Consider the following 23,179-nt stretch of genomic DNA (forward strand, 5'->3'; position numbering starts at 1 on the left):
ATCAGGCATCTCTCTCTCTCTCTCTCCCCCCCCCCCCGCTTGTTTAGCAGAATAATTCAGCGACATTTTATTTACATAAAGCTGTCACATTTTGGCTAGGATTAGAGGGAAGTAGTACATTGCATGACATTCTGTCAGTTTTATGTTGTGAAGAAAGCCATATTGACACTGATGGCTGTTTAACATCCTCCAGATTTTGTTTTTTGAGAGAGTGCTCTGTTTCGGAAGTGGGCTCAGAGCCCTTCTGCTGCACAGCCTCCTGAGCTTGGCGCTGATGTATATCCACCTGTGCTGGAGAAAGAGAACTGAGGTCTGTTTGCACTGAAAATCAGGGCTCTTTGCAAAGTATGTTAGCCACAGCAGTTTCCAAGAATTGGTAACTGCAATTACATTTTTGTTGTATTCTTGTACAGACAAAAGAAAGTGCTTATTATAATTGAAGCGGGTCTAACAAGTTAGCAGAAACAAAGTTCCATTAAAACGAATTCCCCATTGTAAATCAATAAGTTCGTTCAAAAGCCATTCAGCGCAGTGGATTGGGGCTTGCCTTTCAAGCAAATATGTTTGTGATTCTGATAATTTGAATCAGAGCATGGCATGGTTTAATCACTGTTAATCTGACAGCATTAGAGATTATACATGGCAGTTGCTTCAATAGTTCTAAATGCTTAAGTCAAAACACACAACAGTGACTTGTGCTGAAGGAACCTAAAACTGGTGGGGAATAGAAGTCAATCCAGGCTACACAGCTGATGTGCAGGTGGCATCACATTTTTTTAAGGTAGTGGATGCACTTCTTAGCAGTGGAGCACCAGGCTTTGCATACAGAAGGTCCTGGTTTTCAATCCCTGGCATCCCCTGTTAAAATAAAATATTGAGTGGCAAGCTTGGAGGCCTTGGAGATCTGCTGCCAATCTTTAGAGACAGCATTGAGTTGGACAGACTGGTGGGTGGTCTGGCTCGGTATCTTATTACTATTATTTATTATTTAGTAAATTTTTATACCGTCCTTCACCTGCAGATCTTAGTGTGGTTCAAACCTTTGTATAAGACACCTTTGTAAGTTTGTATGCAAGAATGTGTCAGGATTTGGGAGTAAAATTGCTTTTCCTTTTTCAGTCAGCTAGTATGATGAAGCTGCAAGCTATTTAAGAGGCAAAGAGACTTGGGTGGTGATCCTTCCTATGCTTGGTTTATGAGCCTTAAGGCAGTTAGCTTGTTGTTATCAAACACTTTCTTTCAGGTGAGCTGGTTGTCCCTGTTGGAATCAGGTTGTCCCTGTTGGAATCAGGGTGCTGGGCTATTGTTATTTAACATTTACAAAGCATCTAAAATGTTTTATGTGCTGTACAACTATTTAAAGATAAATCAGCCACTTTCCCACAGACTCACAGTGTGATGGACAGAGACAAGACACCACAAAAGAAAATGAGCCATGGTCTGCTCTGTTGAGTCCAAAATGGTGCTAAAGAAACACTACCTGCTAAGTTCTAGGCCACAGCCGCCTCTGGTTTTCCTAGTAGAAAAAGGCAAAAGACATTGCTCCTTTTTCTTTATCACAGTTCCCCAGATTCATCCTCTGTTTTGAGGAATGTGTTGGCAAATGTAGCAGGCTTATATAATGCATTCCATCCTGCAGAGTAGGAAATACTATCCTTATCAAAACAGGTTGGCATTCCTTTCTTTTAATGGGTCTTGTGTCTTTTCTTCTATACCTATCCAAGTCTGTTCATTGTGAATGGAAGGATAGATTTCTCCCGTGTATTGGTGGCTTTTGCAGCATGCTAAATTTTGTCTTGGACTGGGATCGCAAAGTGCATCAAACTTGATTAACATACAATACATGGAAGGCCATAGGAAGCTCTGCAGCTCTGTGTTTTTTATATGTGCTCTGCACTGGCTATATGGAGGTGGTACTTACAGTCCAACCCTGGGATCTCATGGCAAGGTGACTGGGGGGAAATTGCCTTGCAATGACATTTTTTAAGCCTTTTAGAAAGCCATTTCAACAAGTGATGGCCTCCCCATTTTGTGGCAGTAAATTCCTAGAATTTAACCAGCACCTAATGCTCTCTTCAGATGTTACCAGGAGGTTCTGCTGCATGGAGCTGTTCTGTGCTTTAGGCAACCCTCGCCAATACCTCTCCAGATATTACCTCTTTAGGTCTTTGTGGGCAGGAGTTGGAGCTGAAATCAACTACTGCAAGCTTTAAAAAATGTGGCTCAGCACAACTGTCTGGCAGTTATGCTTTGGTATGTGCCCAGGCTTAAGTTGGCATTGTGAGACATGGCTAGTGACTTGGCCCTGGCTCCTGACCAGCCAAACCCCACAAGCTGTTGGCTCAGCACCCCACAGAAAGGAGCCTATTTGCAGAGGCCAGAGCACACAAGGCCTGCACTGTAGAGACAGTTCAGCCTTGTGACATTTTGAGTAAATAGTCAGTGGTTTATCTTCATTACCAGAAGGAAAGGAAAAGATGCCCTGAGGGGGTCATCTTGGATTTTAAAAGAGGTGGGTAATCAGGTTAAAATACTTTGTTTTTGTCGAACTGCACTGTAATCTAACTGCAAGGCTTGATAAAAAGGGGTGTTATCTCCCTCCCACCCACCCCAGCGCTGCCCCCGTCTGACTTTGCAACATGCAATTGTCTTGTTTAATTTATACAGGGGAAAATAGTAAATCTGCAGGAGTGAGTTGCTGGCTCTTAGAGTTTCACTTGGGTATTTAAAATAATAGCACCTGACAGTTTATGAGTAGCTAAGAGGTTTTTTTCTGCTTCAGAAAGCAAAATATTGTATGAGTTGTGCAATGTGTATAAATAATTGGAGGAATTAAGCCAACAGTGCCCAGTATGGTTCCAGAGTGAGAGAACGGAAAGAGCAGGAAAGTTTGCACGTGAGGTTGGGCAAATTTTAAATGCAGCATATATCTGTGTTGTTTGATTTCATTCTTGTTCTTGGACTTTGTCTAAATTTTCAAACTATTGGGGCAGGGAGGTCACACTGTTGAATCCCTTCTTAGCTTTTTAAACGACAAACAACAACAACAATCCTGAGCTAAGCAAATCAGCAGTGGTCAAAACAAAAGTGATCTCCAACAGCTCCTTATAGTAATGCTGAAATTAATATCGAATCATAGAACAGGTGAAATGGAAACCTTTTTTCTGGCCTGGTCAGCTGTTTCTAATGCATATTCTTTGCCCCACTGTGCCCTGCTGCAAGCTGAGTACTTGTTTGCCATCAGGAACAAACATATTTAAGTCTGCAAAGCACATCTTCTGACTGTTATAAACTTGCACACCATAGCTGCCAAGTTTTCCCTTTTCTCGCGAGGAAGCCTATTCAGCATAAGGGAAAATCCCTTTAAAAAAGGGATAACTTGGCAGCTATGTTGCACACCCCTTTCTAATTTTGGGCTGTCCCAAAAAGTGTCATATTCTCGCTGCAAAAGATTATTTGGGGGTGGGAGTTCTGAACATCTGTCCCATAAAATGGACTTTGTTCATCTTCTCTGGGCAAGATCAGGTGATATGTCAGTTTAAAGCAAAACAGCCAGGCAATTATTTGCCCCCAGGTCACCCCGAGTGGTGATCTGTCTACTCTGGGCATCTCATTTTAGGTACTCATGCCTGAAAATAAACTGTTGGGTGTAGCAGTTCCCAAGATGGGCATCATTTGGAAGGCCACACCTGAGCTCACCTCTTCTGACTTTTCTCATTCTTTTGGGCCAGAATTAGCTTGATTAGAAATGAGTTGGGTGTAACATCCTTTCCAGCATGCACCATCAGCAGTTGTGCATAGATGTGTACATATTGAGGTGATAGCTTCAGCAAGTCACCAGGATCCATTCTGGGAAATGGTCCTGTGGACATAAACTCCAGTCATTTCATTGACCTGCCTTGAGCAAGATGGTTTTGGGACTAGAGGGAATGCTTAGAATTTCTGTTCTTTCCAATTACCTTAAGCTTTCACTGTTTCAATGTGGACATTAATTTTGATTTTCCTGCTGAAGTAGACAGAAGCAGACTGAGCAATGCCTTATTGCTCATCCAGCAAAGCTTCATCTTCCCATGTTCAGGAGATGTATGCTCAGTTTGGTCCTCTTGCGGAATAGCTGCATGCTTGGACCCCTACATGTTTCAGAGTAAGCAAGTTTCACCCCACTGATCAACCAAGCCAGATTCCTCCAGCTGCTTGGCAGTCCCCCACCCAAAGAGCAATGAAGCCTGGCAACCCTGATGGTTCAGCACTGAGCTTTAATGGAGGCTGCAGAGAGTTTGCTTTGTGTTGTTTTTTCTTTCCTGGTGCCTTATTTCACGGCTGTCACTATCTGTTCTGTACGTATTCGAAAAGATTAGCTTATTGACAGGCTCCTTGATTCAGTAGTAATAAACTCGTTGATTCCACAGAGCCCAGGATAGATCTGTACAATTATCACCTCGGTCAACATTCATTAATTGGGGGTGCAAGTGAATGGCGAATGTTACACTTAATGGCAGGTGCTTCTTGGGCAAAGATGCACAGGGGCATGTCTGGGCTACAAACCTGAATACTGGCTTTACTGTTATAGTTTCCACTCCAGGACCTGGAAATGATGGTTCTGTAAGGGTGGGTCTAGAGTCAGTTGTTATTATTATTCATGGGATCTGGTGCTGGGGTGTGTGTACGCGCACCCTGGAAATGTTCATTAAAAGTCAGTCTAGAGATTCTTCAAGTTAATGATACTCTTGCAAGGGCAGGTCACTATCCACCCTCTCATTGCTGATCCTTTTCTAACTGGTTTTTGGAAACTCAATAGGTCCCACTCTGAGCTGAATATGTCTTTCCATTGTTGAGTGGTTGAACAAAGTTCCCAGGAAGAAACTGGAGTACAGTTTTATTTTATTTTATTGCAGAAATGCCATGGTTGTCTTTTTAAAATGAAAGATGTCATATAGATGCAGAGATAGATACACCACAATTAAGAGAGTTCATGGAGACACAAGGGAAATTGTGCAGGCAATATTCTCTAACCATTTACTTAATAAGAAGTTAATTTTCCATGATTCTAGACAATTCACATCTATTGGGTAACTGCCATTCACTAATGAAACACTTGTATAAATATTTCATAAGATAATTTTGGTTACTTGGACCTTAGCTTCCTTCTGTTTTACATCAAATCCATTTCACATACACACACTTGGACCCATTCTCCACAAAGTTTTTATAGGCCTGTCTGTAAAGAATAATATTGCATGTAACCTGCAAAGTAAAAAATGCAGTTAGCTGCTTGATCCGTTGATGTAGGGGTGGTTGTGGGGAATTGGTTCCATGAAGGCAGGACTTGGGGGCAGCAGGGCTGGTTTTACCACATCTTTAAGACATTCGGATCCCCTGCAATAAGTCTATTAGCTCTAAAATAACTGGAGGGAGGTGAAAGCCTACAGAATCAAGTTGAAACTGTTCTTTCTGATTCAGCCATCTGTTGAGGTGGCAAGTGACAGCAAGTTGTAATATGGGGTTTTAAGAGCAGCAGTTGCTAGTCAAGGAGAGCACAGATCAATGCGCCAACATCAAATGCTGCTTCTGCATGACATCTGTCAGAAGAAACTGTTGCTTCCCCCTCTTCCCCAGCCATAAGTGGCTCATGGTGCTCTTGTCTCTCTACTTGAGTAATTGCCCATCACGGCTCTTTCTCTCTGTCCATTAACTAAACTACCACCTTTCCCCCCATAACCATCCCTGCTGAAGGTGCTCAATGACAATTTCTCCGCCCCAACTCTCTGCTCACTTTGCCTGGGCCAGGATACGGGCATAAACGGCCTAGTCATGTCTGCTTGCTCCAATTCAGTTGATGTACTTAGACACATAGCAAACACCAAAGTGCTAGGCTCTCCTGCTTTTATGCCATTGGCATCCTTTTAAATGACTACACCACAGAGACAGCGTTTACTTGCATCTTATTTAAAGTCTATGGTTTAGTGGCAGATGATAGTACAGCATTAGAGAGGCAAGATTATCTGTCATGGGACTTGATTGGGAGTTGGTACCAAATTGCTAAACTGTGCAGTTTTGGGGAGCTTGACGTGAGCCAGATTTTAGAGCAGGGATGGTGACCCAGTTACCCTCCGATAAGTCACTGCCAGCATGGCCAATAGTTAACAGGCAAGGGGAGATGTAATCCAACCAGGGTCGTCTTAAGTATATTTGGCGCCCTGGTGCCGTGGTGCGACGGATCCCTCCGGCGCCCCCGCCCCCGCCCTGTTTCCCAGCGCAGCCGGCGGGCGGGCGGAGCTGCGCGGCCGGGCAGGCGGGCGCAGTGCATAGCGTGGCTGTCGGGGGTACAGCTCCGCGGCGGGTGGGTGGGCGCAGCTGTGCAGCGCCCCCTGGCGGGCGGGCGCCCTGCGCCACCCAGCCTAGCCATAGGGCCAGCCCTGAATCCAACAACTTCTTGAGAGCCACAGGTTCCCCATGCCTGGTTGATAGCATTAAAATAGGGGCTGAGAAACTTGATCAAATCACACCTTTAGTTGTGGTTTCCTGTGGAGAGTCTTGGGCAGTGTCTCCACATCATTCCTTTGTTCCCAGCTAGTAAACTGAAAGAGCTCTCACTATACCAGACAAAAATTATTAATATCAAGTAGCATTGCAAATAGTTATTTATTACAGTTTTTATACCCTCTCAGAGCACAAATCCTTTCACCGTAGTAACACCAGAAACACATTGAAAACCATAATAAGCCATATAAGCATATAAAAGTAATCAGGATCCTTCCCACCGGACAATTCCTGTGGGGAATTGAGGTTGTTAGCAGTTGGGCTGGTGCTTTTTGGAAACTCCTGCAACGACAATTGCTCTCCCCAGTTTAGTGAAAGGCCCATCTGAATACATGGGAGAGGAGTTGAGAGATGTCAACTTAACTTTTTTAAAAGGGTTGTTTTTAAAATCACTTTTGACCCAAGACCAGCAGGCTTTTAGGGAGCCTGATGCTCTACTTCTTGGCAGGAGAAATTGTGGAAGGGCCTGTCATAAGGAGGAGTTGCTCAGTCACTGGGCTCTGCCTTGTAGCTCATGGAAGTGGTATCCCAAAGGATAGTGGCACCCTGCTTGACTTACTCAAGAGCAGGAATTCACCAGAAGATCCCTGTTTTCTCCCTGAGCAGTACTGATTAAAGACAGAAGAGGGGGAAGCAACAGCGCTCCTTTTTTAAAAAAACTGCCTCAGGAAGTAAACTTTAAATAAACCAAAGCCCATTACTTGGACTTGGTCAGAGAGTAAATTATATTTGTTTGATCAGAGAGAGGAAATGGGACATATTAACTCTTAAGTTTGTTATTGGTTTTAATTTAGCAGCAGACGCTACTTTTCTGTCTACCCTCACCACAGTTTCAAACTGCTGAGACGTTTGAGAGCATTTAGTAATGCCCTGATATTTGATGCTCTTAATTAGTTTGGATTAATCTTTTTTGTGAGCTGCCACATCGAGCCATGTGGGGATAACTGGGTTTTTTTGTGGTTGTGCTTTGCCTTTTACAAAGGAACATTTCACTGGTAAATGCTTAAATTATTTTGTTCGGCGAAAAAGCTTCTTTGTAGTGCTCAAGGGCTGGGGTGGAGAGAACTGCCTGTAGAACATCTGGGCCATCCCTGAGGAGCACCCAGTGTGGTGTAGTGGTTAAGAGCGGTAGACTCGTAATCTGGGGAACCGGGTTTGTGTCTCCGCTCCTCCACATGCAGCTGCTGGGTGACCTTGGGCTAGTCACACTTCTCTGAAGTCTCTCAGCCTCACTCACCTCACAGGTGTCTGTTGTGGGGGAGGAGGGGAAAGGAGATTGTTAGCCGCTTTGAGACTCCTTCGGGTAGTGATAAAGCGGGATATCAAATCCAAACTCCTCCTCCTCTTCTTCTTCTTCTTCTTCTTCTTCTTCTTCTTCTTCTTCTTCTTCTTCTTCTTCTTCTTCTTCTTCTTCTTCTTCTCCTCCTCCTCCTCCTCCTCCTCCTCCTCCTCCTCCTCCTCCTCCTCCTCCTCCTCCTTGCTTGCCAAAAATTGTAGGTAGCCATGTTGGGGGACATAATCACAGAGTAACAAGAGAGTGCCTTTATTTGGGACAAGCAAAAAAGGCGCAAGGAGGCTGTTCCATAAAGAAAGTATCAAAACTCTTCATCAGGCTACGGTGGGACGGGACAGAAAAGGGTGGGGAGGGGATGTGTTTGATGGACCTTAATCTTTCTCCACATCTGAAGTTTGTAACAGCCTTAACATGGAGTAAAAAGGATGTTAGGTTTGGCGAGCCTTAATAAAACACACAAACACACACAATTGAACAAAAGGTTACTGAGAGAAAGGCAATGGCCAGTTTCTTTTTGAAAACATAAAAACTGCAGCGATATGAGTTCTGACTCCAGTACTCCCATGTTTAGAGGCAGAGGCAGTATGCCACTGAATACCATTCTGTACTGGGGAGGCTGTCCTTTCCTTTGTCCTCTCCTTTTGTGTGGGCTTCCTGGAGGCAAAAGGTGGCTGTTGTGGGAGGCAGGGTATTGGACAAGATTGATGTTTTGTAAGAGGGATGAATATAAATACTTATATAAATAAAAAATATACATCATTTATTCCACATCTCTCTTTAAAGGTGTGCGTGCACACATGCACTGCTCTTGGTTACACACTCCTTGTAATGACTCAAAACCAAGACAAACGGGATTAACTCTTGGACTATATTTTGCAAACTGCTTCCAAATCTTGCTAGAGTTTCATTAGGGCTTCATGGGCCAATATGGCTGGGGGAATGAGAGAGATTAGTTTGCTTAACCTCTGGTTTTCATGCCAGGTACCTTGACTTTTCTTTCCTCCCTTGATGGGAAGGCACAAGCCGCTTGTGTCTTGATGGAACAGACACCCGTGAGAAAGTCTATTCTTTTTAGCGTTTGCATATTCAGGTGCCTCCTGGTTTCTCTTCAGGCCGTTGTGCTTAGATTTCAGGGGCATTAATGGGACTGACTGAATGAATAACCTCATTCTAACTCTCAGCCCCTTTACCTGGCAACGATATGATATATATTCTCTCTCTCTCTCTCTCTCTCTCTCTCTCTCTCTCTCTCTCTCTCTGTGTGTGTGTGTGTGTGTGTGTGTGTTAAAAAGTTTTTTCTCTTCTAAGAACTCAGCCTTATTCATATTGACCCCTAAACTCCCCCCCTTTCCTGTCATCTTATATGTTTTATTTTGTAGAGGCGTTTATAGAATTTCTCTTTCCGTGCTGCACTTTATCTGTTCAGGGGGTATTGAGTAGTGCCATTGTGCACTTGGCTGCTGAGGAAAGAGGCTATTCTTCTGTGACAATGGGTGCCCTACAAAAAAAATATCACGTGCGGTGGGGCAAACTTAGAAAGGGCTGAGGCAGAGATAAAATGTTCTGACCTTAGGAAGCACAACAAAAAGGATAACCAATTAGGCTTGGCTTGAAAGGGCATCCTGGCTTTAAAACATCCAGGGGTATCACCCACTGGTAGGTACAAACAAAAAGCGGTGCTCGGGAGAACTTCGTCCAGCTCCACCCAGTATTATAACTCCCAGCTTTGTCTGTCTCTTTTTGTCTCTGCTGAAACCCTTTTCCCCTTCCTTTTTACTGGGCTGTTTTCAGAGCCTAATCCAAAATTCTTGTTTATTTTCCCACCATCAGCAGTCCGGGTTAATCAGAAATGTCATAACCCTGCTGTTTGCTCCTCAGTATGAATGCCCGAACTTTCATCTCTTCACTCTGGCATACTTGAGCACTTTATAGCTGTGCACTGCACACTGGGCATCTCACGGGAGTCCAGGCACCACCCCACCCCAGTCATACAAGGGATAGTGTTCACCACAGAGTGATTAAAGTGTTATAGTAGAGAAATAATGAGAATCAGATTTGTCCCTCTAAAGCAGGTCATAGCTCTGAAGAAGCCAGTAGGTGGCAGGGCCGATTCCACACCCCGTGGCAATATTGTTCATGTATCAGTCTTCCAAAAATGCCAAAGCATGATGGTGTTATCATGATGGCGTTTTAATGGAACAGTGTGGTGAAGTGGTTGCAATGTCACACTAGAATCAGAGAGAACTGGGCTCGGATCCTTATTCAGCCATAAACGTATACTTCTCAGTACTTCACAAGGTTGTTGTGAATATAAAACAGGAGAGGGGAACCATATGAACTGTCTGGTGGGATACATTTTTTAAAAAAAATGCTTACTGTACCCCACAATCCATACATTGGGATGTCCTGCATATACAGTTACAAATCAATATCTGAGGTAGTAAGCAATCTTAATTTACAGTTCGGTAGGGGGAAAGAGCCTTTTGTATTGTTGCCATTGTTAACAAATTGGAATTCAACAACAACAACAACCACCTCTGGCGTAAGTCCATCAAGTAAAATTAGATGAATGAATTTTCCAGTAGAGAGTGAGGAACACATTACTAATGAAGGCATTGGACAATTCCCTGCACCCAAACTTGCTCTTGCAAAGGCATGTGTAATATTTTTATGAACCCGTTGCTTGGGTAGGCTGAAGTTTGGCGAGGGGGGAATTCATGTGCCAACTGGCTTGCAGCACCGTCACCCAGGTTACAGCTAATGCAGAGATGACTGCATCACCGTGTGTGGTGCTCTCCCCTTAGACAAAGAGCAGCTCCCTTGTCGACTGAGTTCCTTGCTGCTTGTTACCCTAGTGACAAAAGTAGCTTAAAGCAACTCTGTGAACAAAGGGACTTCAGAGTGTCTGCCTTCTGGGAGCTCTCCAAAACTTTTCGCCATCACGATGATTTGCTTCCAGTTCAAATCAGTTAATGATTCTATAAGCCGACCCCGGGGTAGGGGCCAGGGGGCTGAACCCATCTGCCATCCCTCTGGCTCCTCCTTCCTGAAACACACAGTCCATTGTAGCAGAATGAAGTCCTGCTGCAGGTGATAAAGCTATATAGAACTATAGAATTCTAGAGTTCAAAGGGACCCTGAGGATCATCTAGTCTAACCCCTGGCAATGCAGGAATATGCAGCTGTCCCATGCGGGAATCAAACCTGCAACCTTGGTGTTGTCAGCACCATTAAATGGTACAGGCATCCTAAGTGGTTCAGTTGGTTAGTGGATGGTGCTGATACTGTTGTATGTAGTGAGCCAAAGAGTACCTTTAGTTTATAACACAATGAGAGGCAGGAAAGGATCTTCCCCGACCAATAATTTTAAAGACTTGCATCTGCTTTAAATGCAGATAAAAAAATGTTTTGTAGACCCATAGTTCACAACTTTCTGAGCCTTTCAAGCACTGTTGATGATCAAACAAAGTTGTTGCTGATCTACAGAGCTAAATAAAGCATGACATCCATTCAAGAGGCTTTTATTTATTGCCATCCTGTTTTTTTATATTAAAAAAATCAGATTCCTTATTAAATCTCCATTTGGTTAAGACTATTATTTTGACTTGCTTCACTTCCAGACAAATTCCTTTGGACATTTCTTTTAAGGGCACAGTATTATGCCAGTGAAACGTCCTGAAAACTCTACAGGGACAGCACATGGTGATGGTGGGAATGAATGATGTGGCTGAAAATAATTCAGAGTACTGCTTTATCTTTCTGAAAGCAGTACTTTCAGAAAGAGTGTTGAACCTAGGTGTGGCTGTGCAGATTAAAGGTAGGTGGAATAAATCATGCAAATAATGACAGAACTTGAAAGCCATTTTTTGTCACACTTGGATACATTTAGTCAGTCAAGACCCTTCTCTTCTCTGAAGTGGAAATGCCAGAACCAATGCAAATGTAGCCTCCCGCTCCCCCTTTCCCACAATCTCCTGTGGCTTTTCAAAAGGGCTTTTGAATACCTTTGTGGCTGATCAGGTTTCTGCCTTGGACACCCTGTTGGAACCTCTTAAGGTTCAGTGGCTTTCCCCAAGGAAGGTCAGGGCTTTATATTTTCAGCTGAGTCTGTGGGTGTGTCTCTTACCTTCCCCCAGCTGCTGTGGTAGATTGGTGAGGGGGTCAGAGAAGGGGGAGGGCTTCAATTTCAGGAGGGATTTTTTGGACAAAGAGGCTTTTGAGGTGGGCAATACTGTGTGTGGTATCAGTTTTATTATGGTTTTGTTTTGGGGGGGGGAGTGAGTTCCTAATGGTTGTATTTGTTTGCTTCCCCCCTCCCTTGCAGCTCCCCTGAAGGTAGAGACTGTTGGGCAGCTCACCACTCTCCTAGGTGAGGTGAGCTGGCAGGGAGCTATCTTGAGTTGTATCCAATGTCTACCTCTAAGTTAAAGTCACTTGTTTGTTGCGCCGGCAGAATGTTGTTGCACAAGGGAAAACACAAGTAGCATTACAAAGATTGTTGTACAATGTATTGTGCAACAAGAACCAGCTGTTGCATTACTTTTTCCTCCATTACCCCTTTTGGGGTGTCTACATGTTATTGTGTAATAACAACAACAACAATAATACCAGCTGTTACACAACAAGCTTCCGCTAGCACACCTGTTGTGTTGGAGTCCTTTCTTCTGCATCCTGCCATTTGCAAGTATAAGGGCTCATGCATTAGCAGACAGAGCAGGTTGGATACAGGCCCCTGGTTCAGCAGTAGCCTTCTTTTAAAATTGGAACTCTACTTAGATCCCACTCATAAAGCTGTCACAGGGTTGGATCCAACATAACCCACGATATAGGAACTGTCTGGGGCCAATGGGTGATGCTGGACCTTTTGGGATGCACTTCTTTTTTGGGTGCACCTCTGCTGCCTTGAATCTCATTGCTCAGTTACCAATGTAATAAAACAATGAAAATGCACATCCATATATTTGTAGGACAAGATGCAAAAGTATTTATCAAAAGTCAATTAATACAGATACAACTGTTGCCCCTTTTGAAGTTAAACCACGCATAATTTAAGTATGCTAATAATAACAATGGATTTGGTATTATCTACATTAAGATTTAATACTATGCACTCCTTGCTTATGTCTTCATCTATAAATGCTCTCTTTTTGTAATCAATTGTACGTGTGTATGCAAATATTTAGGGACGCGGGTGGCGATGTGGGTTAAACCACAGAGCCTATGGCTTGCCGATCAGAAGGTCAGCGGTTCGAATCCCCGCGATGGGGTGCGCTCCCGTTGCTCGGTCCCAGTTCCTGCCAACCTAGCAGTTCGAAAGCATGTCAAAGTGCAAGTAGATAAATAGGTATCCCCTACAGTGGGAAGGTAAACGGCTTTTCTGTGTGCTGCTCTGGTCCGCCAGAAGTGGCTTTGTCATGCTGGCCACATGACCCGGAAGCTGTACGCTGGTTCCCTCGGCCAATAACGCGAGATGAGCGCCACAACCCCAGAGTCGGTCACAACTGGACCTAATGGTCGGGGGTCCCTTTACCTTTACCTTTTATGCAAATATTTATATGTTTCTGATGTCATAAAAAGGAAAAATGGCTTTGGGGACCATCAACTGCTTTCTAGTATAACTTTAAGCACTTTTTTGAAGACCTTTAAACCAATCTTCTTGTTGTGTCTTGCAGGTAGAAGATGCCATGCTTATGTTTGACAAGACTACCAACAGACATAGAGGTAAGTTGGGGAAACAACCCCCAGGTCTGATGCTACTTTTTCACATTGCTTGGATATTTTGTGTGTAAATAAGGAGTGTGTTGTGAATGGCTTTCTGGGTCAAAGGATAGTTTAATTCCCCAAACAACAAGAGTTCCCCTCAGCTGGAGAAGCACCAATCTAGCTCTGAAGTTGTGAATCTTTATCTCTCAGTGACCAAGATTCCGCAGTGATAATATTTGGCTTCAGGTGTTTCAAGAGGTTTTTGAAGTTATAGAATCATAGAATTGGAAGGGACCCTGTGGATCATCTAGTCCAGCCGCCTGCAATGCAGAATCTCAACTCAGCATGCATGACAGATGGCCATCCAACCTCCGCTTAGAAACCTCAAGAGTCTACCACTTCCCGAGGGTGGTGTCAAACAGCTCTTCCTGTCAGAATGTTCTTCCTGATGTTTAGTTGGAATCTCCTTTCTTATCGCTTGAATCCATTGTGTCATATTTGACAAGTTCCCTTTTCAGGCTTTGCTTTGGGTTTCTGTGTTAGTAGACTTGGGATCTGGACAAGTATGAAAAGTGACAGAAGAGTTGCTTAGGTTACGTGGTTACCACTGCAACTCTACCTGATGTGGAAGAAGTCACAGCCAAAGTTGTTCTAAACATTTGCACATGAAACTTCTCTCTTGTCCCTGACACATTTGATCCCTGGTAAGGGTGAGAGATTGAGTTGTAAACTACATTGCTATGGCTTCTGTATCCTGTATCCAGGTATGAGAATGTGGATTTAAAAAAAACAAATCATGGAAGCTATGAAAGCCTTGAACTGACAATTTGAGCAAAGAGGAGGGAAAATTCATACTCATAGCAGGGATGAGCTGCCTGCAAAATCTTCATGTAGCTGTGAGAGTTTACACACACTGTTTTCTGCTGCTGGTTGTTGCCACCTGAAAACTTTATCGTCCTCACTAGTAGCCTAGTGGAAAAAGGGGAAACAGTTTAAGACAAATTTTCATTGTACTGCTAGACCTCATGTTCACTGGGGACTTTTTCACTTGTATCCCCTTTCTGGAAATACATGGACGATTGCTTGAAATGCAAGCTGTGGCCTGACCATTTCCAGTTTCTCATTGGCAAATGTGTCACCAAATGGTGAGCATTAGTGCACACAAAGGCATTGAAAGGAAGCAAGGTAGGTCTTTGGTTTTGTGTTTTTGCAAATGAAAGCAAATGCCAATAGAGGGGAATGTTAGAGAGGTCTAGCTCTTTCTGTTGCTGTGGTTTTTCTATATGTTGAGCTGACGTTCCTCTACACATTTGCACTGCAGTTGGTCTGTGATGGCTGCTGTTATGCATACATGATTTAATCCCTGCTTCTGAGTCCATACAAACGGGCCCAGCATTATAGTAGGCTGGTCAAATAAGCCGTGGATGTCCTCTACAGTTGGTTTCACACAACTGGCAAAGACATTGGACTGTGGCTAGATAAGTAAGGGTTTGTAACTCTGTGGAGGATTCAGATGGGGAATACTGACTGACCTTGAAGTCTGAAGTCCTCCTCAGCTACAATAGGACCTTGGAATGTGTCTTTTACTGGGCTGTGGATACTGAAACACATCCTGAGCAACATCTGGGGGGGGGGTTAATGTTTTAGGGGTTGGATCCTGGTCAGCATTGGGCTTTGGAGGCTTTTCTGTGAAATGTAAGCAGGTGGGGGTAACACTGCATGAATAAAAGCAGTGGAGTGTCAGCCAAGCATCTTGCAGGAGACTTTTGAACAATGGCTCCTGTCTACGGACTGCCGATTTGCATCTGTGCCCTCTTGACAGATGCAAAGTTAAAACCTTTGTCTCTCTTGCATTGAGAGTAGTGTGCTTTTCCCTCCTCAAGGCCCTCAGGTTCACTACTAATGCTTTCTTTCCAAATCGCTGCTTGACTGTTCACCTCTGCCGTTTGTCCACTTGTTTCTCACTGGAATTTTCAGCATGAAAGCAATTTGAAGTGAGGGCACCCATGTTTTGCATTTGCCAGTTAACTGCCTTGACTAGAAATAAGTGTTCTTTCCAAGTGCAGCTGAGGAGTTTGGGGGGTTACAGTTGACCTTGGTGAATGAGCAAAGTCAATGCTATCTGTCTTGTGTGTCATTGACTTATCAGTGCTTAGGTATGGCCTCCACCGTTCCTGCTCCCCGACTGTAACCATGTGCAACATTTCTCACATTTGAATCCAGTTAAAGTTTGGGTTCTTTATCCCCCCCCCCCGGAAATCTGATAGCCTGACAGCTTGCAAAGGCATAATGAGAAGAGATGTTCAATAGGGAAGCAGCCAAACAGCCCTGGTGTGGTCTCCATGTGCCATTTCCCTCAGGCGGCACAAAAGGTGACAAGTTTTAGAATCGAAATAGCGAAGCTGCTTTGGTGTCAAATTCTGGGGCTTGATTTTTCTTGTTAAGGGAGTAGTTTTTCCCCTCCCAAAAGGATTTAATTAATGTCCCTGAGGCAGACTACAGTAACTTCTTGTTGGCACTTCTTCCTCACCTGTAGCTTTGCTGAAGTGTGAGCAGAGCCAATTCCCATCAGTAACTTCCCCACCTTCCCACCTCTTTCAGATTTCTCGCCCTCTGGCAAAGATCTGCGAAGGGTGCTATGGGTGAAATTAGGCTGTTGTTCCTTGGTGCTGGGCTTCCTGGCAGCTGAGCTCCAGGCAAGCTGCAGCCTGCTTGAGAACAGCTGTCCTAGTTGATAGGAAAGTGTGAGGCAGCCTTCCCTTGGGAGCTGCTCATCAACTGTCTCCCAGAATTTGCCTAGATTGGCCAAGCAATGGAAGTCCCTACTGATTGGTGGCATTGGGCATGAATGTTGGCAACATTTCTCTCCGCCTTCCCGCCTCCCTCCCTTTTCTTTCTGCATCTAAGATGAGGAAACGAGACAACACAGCAAGCTTATCCCTCTGTCTCTCTGTGGCATCATCTGCACTACACATTTAAAGCAGTATCATACCACTTTCAACAGTTATGGCTTCTCCCAAAGAATCCTGGGAGCTCTAGCTTGTTGAGGGTGCTGAGAGTTGTCATCTCACAGAGCTACAGTCCCCAGGATATCCTTATTCCTTGGGAAGAGAGATGGACTGTTAAATCACTCTGCGAATTGTAGCTCTATGTGGGGAATGGGAAATTCCAGACAGTGCCCTTGTTCCGAATCTCAAGAATCTTTGTAAGGACTCATCATACCCCCAGATCAACTGGCCCGGTTTGCAACTGATGTGCCTGCAAGTGGAGAGGAAGCATATATAAGCACTTCCAGAAGGAAAAGATAATTGAGCTATGTGGTCTTTGGCTGACCTGCACATAGTATATCACAACCATTGCAACGTTCCCTCTGTTTGGCTCCATATACAGCACAGATCAGCCAGAACCCATGGAGGTCAGTTACCTTACCAGGAGAGCATCAGTTTACACAAGGCCTCCCAGCGATCAGATTGTGTTGTAACCTGACTGTCACCTCTGTTCTGCTGTCTGGGGAGAAAACAGTTGTTCTCATTATGGCGGCATTTTGGGAGTGGGCAGAGAGACTTATTCTGAATGCAGGCTCCTGGATGGTGGTGGGGAGGGTATGATATATTCTTGATCTTTCAACCTCGTGTTGGGCTCAGAGGGCCTGATTCTCACTGAGGTGAGACCAGATCACTTCAGATTGCATGTAGGAGCTCACATAATAGAATGCTCCTACACACTGGCACACAAAACGCACACACACTGCACTCAGAAATTTAACATGGTACCATTAAGAATGCCAGTCTTCCCTCTGACCTGCTATATTTCTATGTGCAAATATTCCCCCTCTCTTTATTTTCTAGTTTGGAGGAGCATTTCATTATGTGGCCTAGAGAAGTAGAGGGCAGATACATTATATTTGCTCCACCTCAGTGAGAAGTAGGCCTAAAAATGCATTGTTTCAATACCTAACTCTTGGTATATTGTTGATATAAGCCACCCACACCCACACCATGTTTAACACTAAACCCGATGGCTGAGGTGGAGGCAAATATAGTTTATGGTTTCTGTTTCCAGTTGGAAACAGAGCTCCCGAGAGTTGTCCCATCGATTTCTCAAGCACCGAACTGCTTAGTGTTTATACTCTGAGAAGAGGAAGGCATTTCGCCAATGGCTGCTCCGGTTGTCTTATAAGCCACAAATGTGTCAGCTTCGTGGAGTAATGTGCGTAGTGAATTTTTTTAGGGAATCTGCCAAACAAAAGTTTAGAGCCTTCGAGTAAAATCAGGGTCTGTTACAAGCCCAGGAAATTTCGCATGGGGACAGTAGCCAAACCCCATTTCCTACAGTGCCAAATAGCTGGTGAGAGGAAAGCCTTACCTCACCGGCTTCCACTGTCACAGCAAAACCGGGAGCTCAGAAAACTGGAGTAAAAATGATCAGATCAGTATTCTCTTAAATGTTTGCATTTCAAATCATGCTTCCCAGAACTCCAGCTCCTTCCCCCCATCCCCAATAAAATGAGACCGATTGCAACCTACCTCACAGGGTTGCTGTAAGTGTAATGCTCTATTCAGCCAGATAAAATGTAAGAAAGAAAAAAGGAATGTGGAAATGTTTTAAACATGTGTCAGAGAGAGGGGGGGGGGAAACAAACATGTTTGTGCACTGTGCATGTTAGCTGCCTAACTTAAAGAGGGGATTCGTGGGACTAGATTTAAGAGGGTCTCATCTCTTTTGATGCTGAACTGCCTTGATGCTGGTAGAGGAGAAAAGGTTGATATGAACTAGGGAGTGTGCTGCAGGAGATGTATATATCAAAGTTTTAGAACTGAATTGTAATAATAAAAGATAGTTGGCAGCAATTTATTTTATAAATTAATTCCAGACTATATTGAGGTGTTTGGGGTCAATTGGAATGGCTTCTCTTCGTCTCCTGGAGCGAGTAGAATTTAAATACCTGTGTGTGCATTCCACAAGGATGAAACTAGATAAAGATGATTGAATACATTGTAAATTAGATACAAAACAAATGATAAAACTATGGTCGTGCTGTGATTACTGCCAATTGTGTTGCTGTTCTGATCACAGAATAGGTAAGGTCAAAAGTAGGCATATTCTGTGACAAATGCGAGTTCTGGGATCAGCCCATAATGTAGATATTTACTTAATTTGTGCACTTGTGTGGAAACTGGACATTGTGATAGTATGCTCTACGTATCATAATGCAGTTCCCACAAATGTGCAAGAAAATGAAGGTGGAGCCAATTTGAAAGCCCACTATGGGCATGTCCAGTAGCTGCTTTCCCACGCTGTGAACACCAACCCTACCCTCTATCAGCAACATGATTCAGTGTGCATTTTTGCAATTGCCATCATTGCATCTAGCTCCCCCCATGTTCACAGTACCTTTCAGAGACAGTGGAAATGCAGGGGGATTAATACCTAAGAGCCACAGCCTTTGCTATTGCTTCTGGTTCTCCCTGCTTCTTCCAGGGCCTCTCTTTCTTCCTAGCCAGCCTGATAGAATACTACTTATCTCCCTTGTCTTTGGCTCACAATCCCCAGGACTGCTGGTTAAAACACGACCTGAAGGGGATACCTGTGCTTGCTGTCTAATTTCTTTTTCTCATTCTGAGTTCCTTTGCTCCCGCCAAGAGATTGGAATAAGGGGTTGGAGTCCAGGCCAGTCTCTTTCTGGTCAACAAGTTCAAAAGTGACTTGTTAGCAGTATGCAGTTCCTGAGATTCAGACTTTTCTCTCCTCCTGCACAACCAAGTTGATCACTGCCATTTCTGTATTTATTTCAACGTGATCCTAATGAAGCCCCCTTTTTCATGTGCACATGGAGGCAGACACATTCTGCCTGTTCTGCTGTCACACCACTCCAAGCCATTACATCTTCGACGAGAAGCATGTAAATGTTATGTTTTTTGTTTAATTCTTAGAGTGAACTGCAGCAAATGCAGGATTCAGAGGGAAGTAGAAAAGGTGTTTGGGAAACCTGGTGTTATCAGGTGCAAACATGAGTGACAAGCCATCGGAGGGCAGATTCTCCTGTCAAAACATCTTTCCGTTTATCTTATCTAGCACAGAGTTAACGACTGTCGATTAGGGCTGTTTCTACAAAGGACACTTTTGACATCAGCAGAGACCTCTAAGGTAAACTGGCAAAAAACCCTTTTGCTTGGAAGCAAGGCAGGCGTGGATTTTGAGGACTTTTATTGGCTCTGGTTTGTTTTATAGCCTCACTTTACGACTGGTCTCAGCAGTGTCTCTCTGCACGTTTAGCATTGTTGCGTGAGCTGCATGTGAAAGATCCAGAGAAACAAGGACAAGGAATTCATTCAGGAGAAATGGAGAATTCAGTGGGGCAGGAGCTGTCTATAAGGAACAGGCCTAGCCATGTCTGCGCAACAGGACCTGCTAGTTAAACTAGGCTCATCCCTCTGAGGACTGCAACAGGAAGTTAGGCGTGCGCTTGCTAGCTTCTGCAAGAGACCCGTGGAGACACTGCGCTTTTATCAAAGTGTTGCCTGGGGAACCAGTTTGGATCCATTCCTACCAGCAGGGCCAAATATGTTGGCCTTGTCAAGATGTATGAAAAGGACAGGTCCTTGGGGATGTTTGGCACAGACTTGTCGCTTTTGTCCAGGGCTTGGAAAGGAGGCGCATTTTAAATTTCAATCCATAGCATCTATTTGGGGGCAGAATCATCCCCTCCTTGGTGCATTCAGTTACTCAGTTTCACTGTCTCCTGCTTCCACATACAGTATCTCAGTGCAATTTTTTTTAACACTACTATTAACAGAACATGTTTTTATTGGTGTGATGTGCTACAATACGTGTGTGTTTGGGATGCAGGATTCTAGCTGCTCCTTTGCTTTGCCTCCCTAACATGCACATTGCCCTGCCCCAACCACATCTTATGGGTTATTGAATCATACTTCAGTACACCAGCACCTTTGCCTGCTGTTTTACAATGTCCACCCCAACCCCAACCCCCAGAAAACCAGGAAGAATAACTTTTCTTCAGCACATCAGCCTTGGTAGGCTACTGAAGTGAATCCTACCACTATCACCAATTGAAACGGATCCCACCACTGGTTACCAATTACAGCGGATCTCATCTCCATATAACGGTATAACCTCCATAGGTTAACTTGTGGTTTTGTGTAAGATAAATATTTAATACTTGGAGTCTCAGGCAGAAGTTGAACAAATAAGAAAGATTTATTTTACAGAACAAAGCTAGAACAAATGATGCGTCAGGAAACAGTCAATTCTAATTTTATTTAATTTAGTGGATGTTACAAGCTTCTAAAAAGGTAGCAAACACACAGCTTATTTTAAACTCAGTTACGTATTTTCAATTATTACTCTTCAGTTAGATCAGGCATCCCCAAACTTCGGCCCTCCAGATGTTTTGGACTACAATTCCCATCTTCCCCAATCACTGGTCCTGTTAGCTAGGGATCATGGGAGTTGTAGGCCAAAACATCTGGAGGGCCGCAGTTTGGGGATGCCTGAGTTAGATGTTACAGGTTTCTAGACTAGATGGTAAATGCTTAGGTTATTTCACATTGTTTCACTTCGGTTCCTTAGACTTACTTGTAATAATAATAATAATAATAATAATAATAATAATAATAATAATAATATACCCCACCCATCTGGCTGGGTTTCCCCAGCCACTCTGGGCGGCTTCCAACCGAATATTAAAAACAGTACAGTTGCGGTATTACAGCTTGTTACTTGGGTTCTTAACAAGGTGGTATTTTCTGTCAGTTTCCCAACCTCCTATGAATCACACATCTCACAGTATAACAGATCGAGGGGATCACCAAACCCTTCTTAACTGGTTTGGGATTCTTTCCTTTCTAGAAGATCGCTCCCTTCCTGACCGAAATGAGACCCAGGTAGAGTGTATCCTCACAGCTCTACCTCTTCTTGCCCAAACTCAGCCCTCCAGTTAACTCTTATCTGAATGCTCTCACAAGACACTACATACTGTCATTCTATCTAAGCTCAGAAACGCCTTTCTCTTGACTGTAGATATTCTCCTGAGAGTGGATGTTACACAGACCTCAGAGCCAACTCTCTAACTCTCCTTCCAGCTCTTTCCCTTAAACTCTCTGCTAAGCTCTCTCTCAACTATCTCCCAACTACTGTATCTTGGAAACTGCTCCTTTTATATTCCCTCCAAAAGTGCTGGCTCCACCCCTCTCTGGCTAGCTGCCTTGGTAGCCAATCAGAGAGAGGCTCCAGCCCTCTGGTGGAATCCTGAGGCACTGCATCTGCATACTCTGGCCTAGCTCAGCTGTCCCTTTTTACACGCCTGCCCTCCAAATGAGCTTCAGCTGACTTAATGCAGTTTTTGTCAATAGGCAGCCCGTTGGCAGAAGCTGCATTAAGCCCTTCCATCGACAGGGCTCTAATCCTGGTCGGATTCCACCCCAGCTCCATAAATGATAGAGCCCAACACCATGTTTCCATTGGCAATATTTTGACCGCCCCAATCATAATTGTGCGCTCACATGCAAACAACATGCTGCACTCTCTTGCCCCTATCTAAATGAGAACTAGTGTGTTGCAGTACCATGGTAGAGAACTGCCAGTCAACAGGCTGGGTGCTCCCCCAAGGGGCATCCTCATCTTGCCTATAGCATCTCCTTCTTGCTCCCTTGCCATGCAATTTGGCTTGGAAATCAGTCTTTTGTTGTAGCCAGTTCAAAGCTTTCCTCAAGCTTAATTGTAGTGTGTTCGGCTGGGTTTGGGGGGAGGGATGGGGGGCTCACAGCTGGAGAGGGAAGAATTAACCCACCCCTCTCTGTGAATTGCAGTCCTCCCTCCTGCTGAAAACACCAGCCTCTCGTTTTCAGATGGTCACAGTCAGAGAGGGGTGTGTGTGTGTGTGTGATGTATGTACGTGTGTCTGTGGCCATCCCACATTTTTGTCTTGGCCATGCCTACCAGAGGCATGCAGCCCTTGGGCCAAAACAGTTTCCCCACCTCTGGTGTGGTGGTTGGAGTGTTGGACTTAGACTAGCGAGACCCTGATTCAAATTCCTACCAACCCATAAAGCTCATTCAGTGATTTGAGGTCAAGCATATATTCTCAGGCAGCCTACCTCACCAGGCTACTGTGAGGATTAAATGTGGGCTCATGCATGCCACCCCTGAGCTTTTTGTAGAAAGAGCAGTTTAACATGTGGTAGATTGCAGTGGGTTGTCAATAGTTTTCTCTGTCAGAGCGGCATTTGCCAAAGGAAGGATAGATCCAATGAATGCAAAAACTTGTTTCTGCTTGTATAGATGTGAAATTCTACATACTGCATTCATATAAAAGGAAGAAGGGGATATCCCTATGAATGGGAAAGTTCCTGGTGCTCCATTTGATGTACCAGAATGAGTAGTGCTCTGTTGAAGTTATACATAGGAACCTAGGAAGCTGCTTTATGCTGAACCAGATCACTGGTCCATCTAGCTCAGAAATGACAGGCATGAAGGCTCTTCAGGATTTCAGACAAGGGACACAATCCACCAGTCAGTTTTCCTGCACAAGTCTTGTTTGGTACATTGGTGGTTGACAAGAGAACTGCCTGCTGTATTGTGTCCTCTGTAATTTGGGAGTTAAGGATAGAGTTTAGCTCTGTT

The 23,179-nt window shown here is 44.2% G+C and overlaps 1 protein-coding gene across 24 annotated transcripts in view; it reads left to right on the forward strand.

The window, feature by feature from the left end:
• Positions 1-23,179, forward strand: part of MSI2 (musashi RNA binding protein 2) — a 396,739-nt gene that overhangs the window by 200,312 nt on the left and 173,248 nt on the right. For all 24 annotated transcript variants that reach the window (XM_035139771.3, XM_088657826.1, XM_088657830.1 and 21 more), the window contains exon 7: positions 13,507-13,555. In XM_035139771.3, coding sequence (XP_034995662.1) covers positions 13,507-13,555 — 49 coding nt within the window. The remainder of the gene's footprint in view (positions 1-13,506; positions 13,556-23,179) is intronic.

The sequence above is a fragment of the Zootoca vivipara genome, chromosome 14, assembly GCF_965207765.1.
Source record: "Zootoca vivipara chromosome 14, rZooViv2.hap1.1, whole genome shotgun sequence".
NCBI lineage: Eukaryota > Metazoa > Chordata > Lepidosauria > Squamata > Lacertidae > Zootoca > Zootoca vivipara.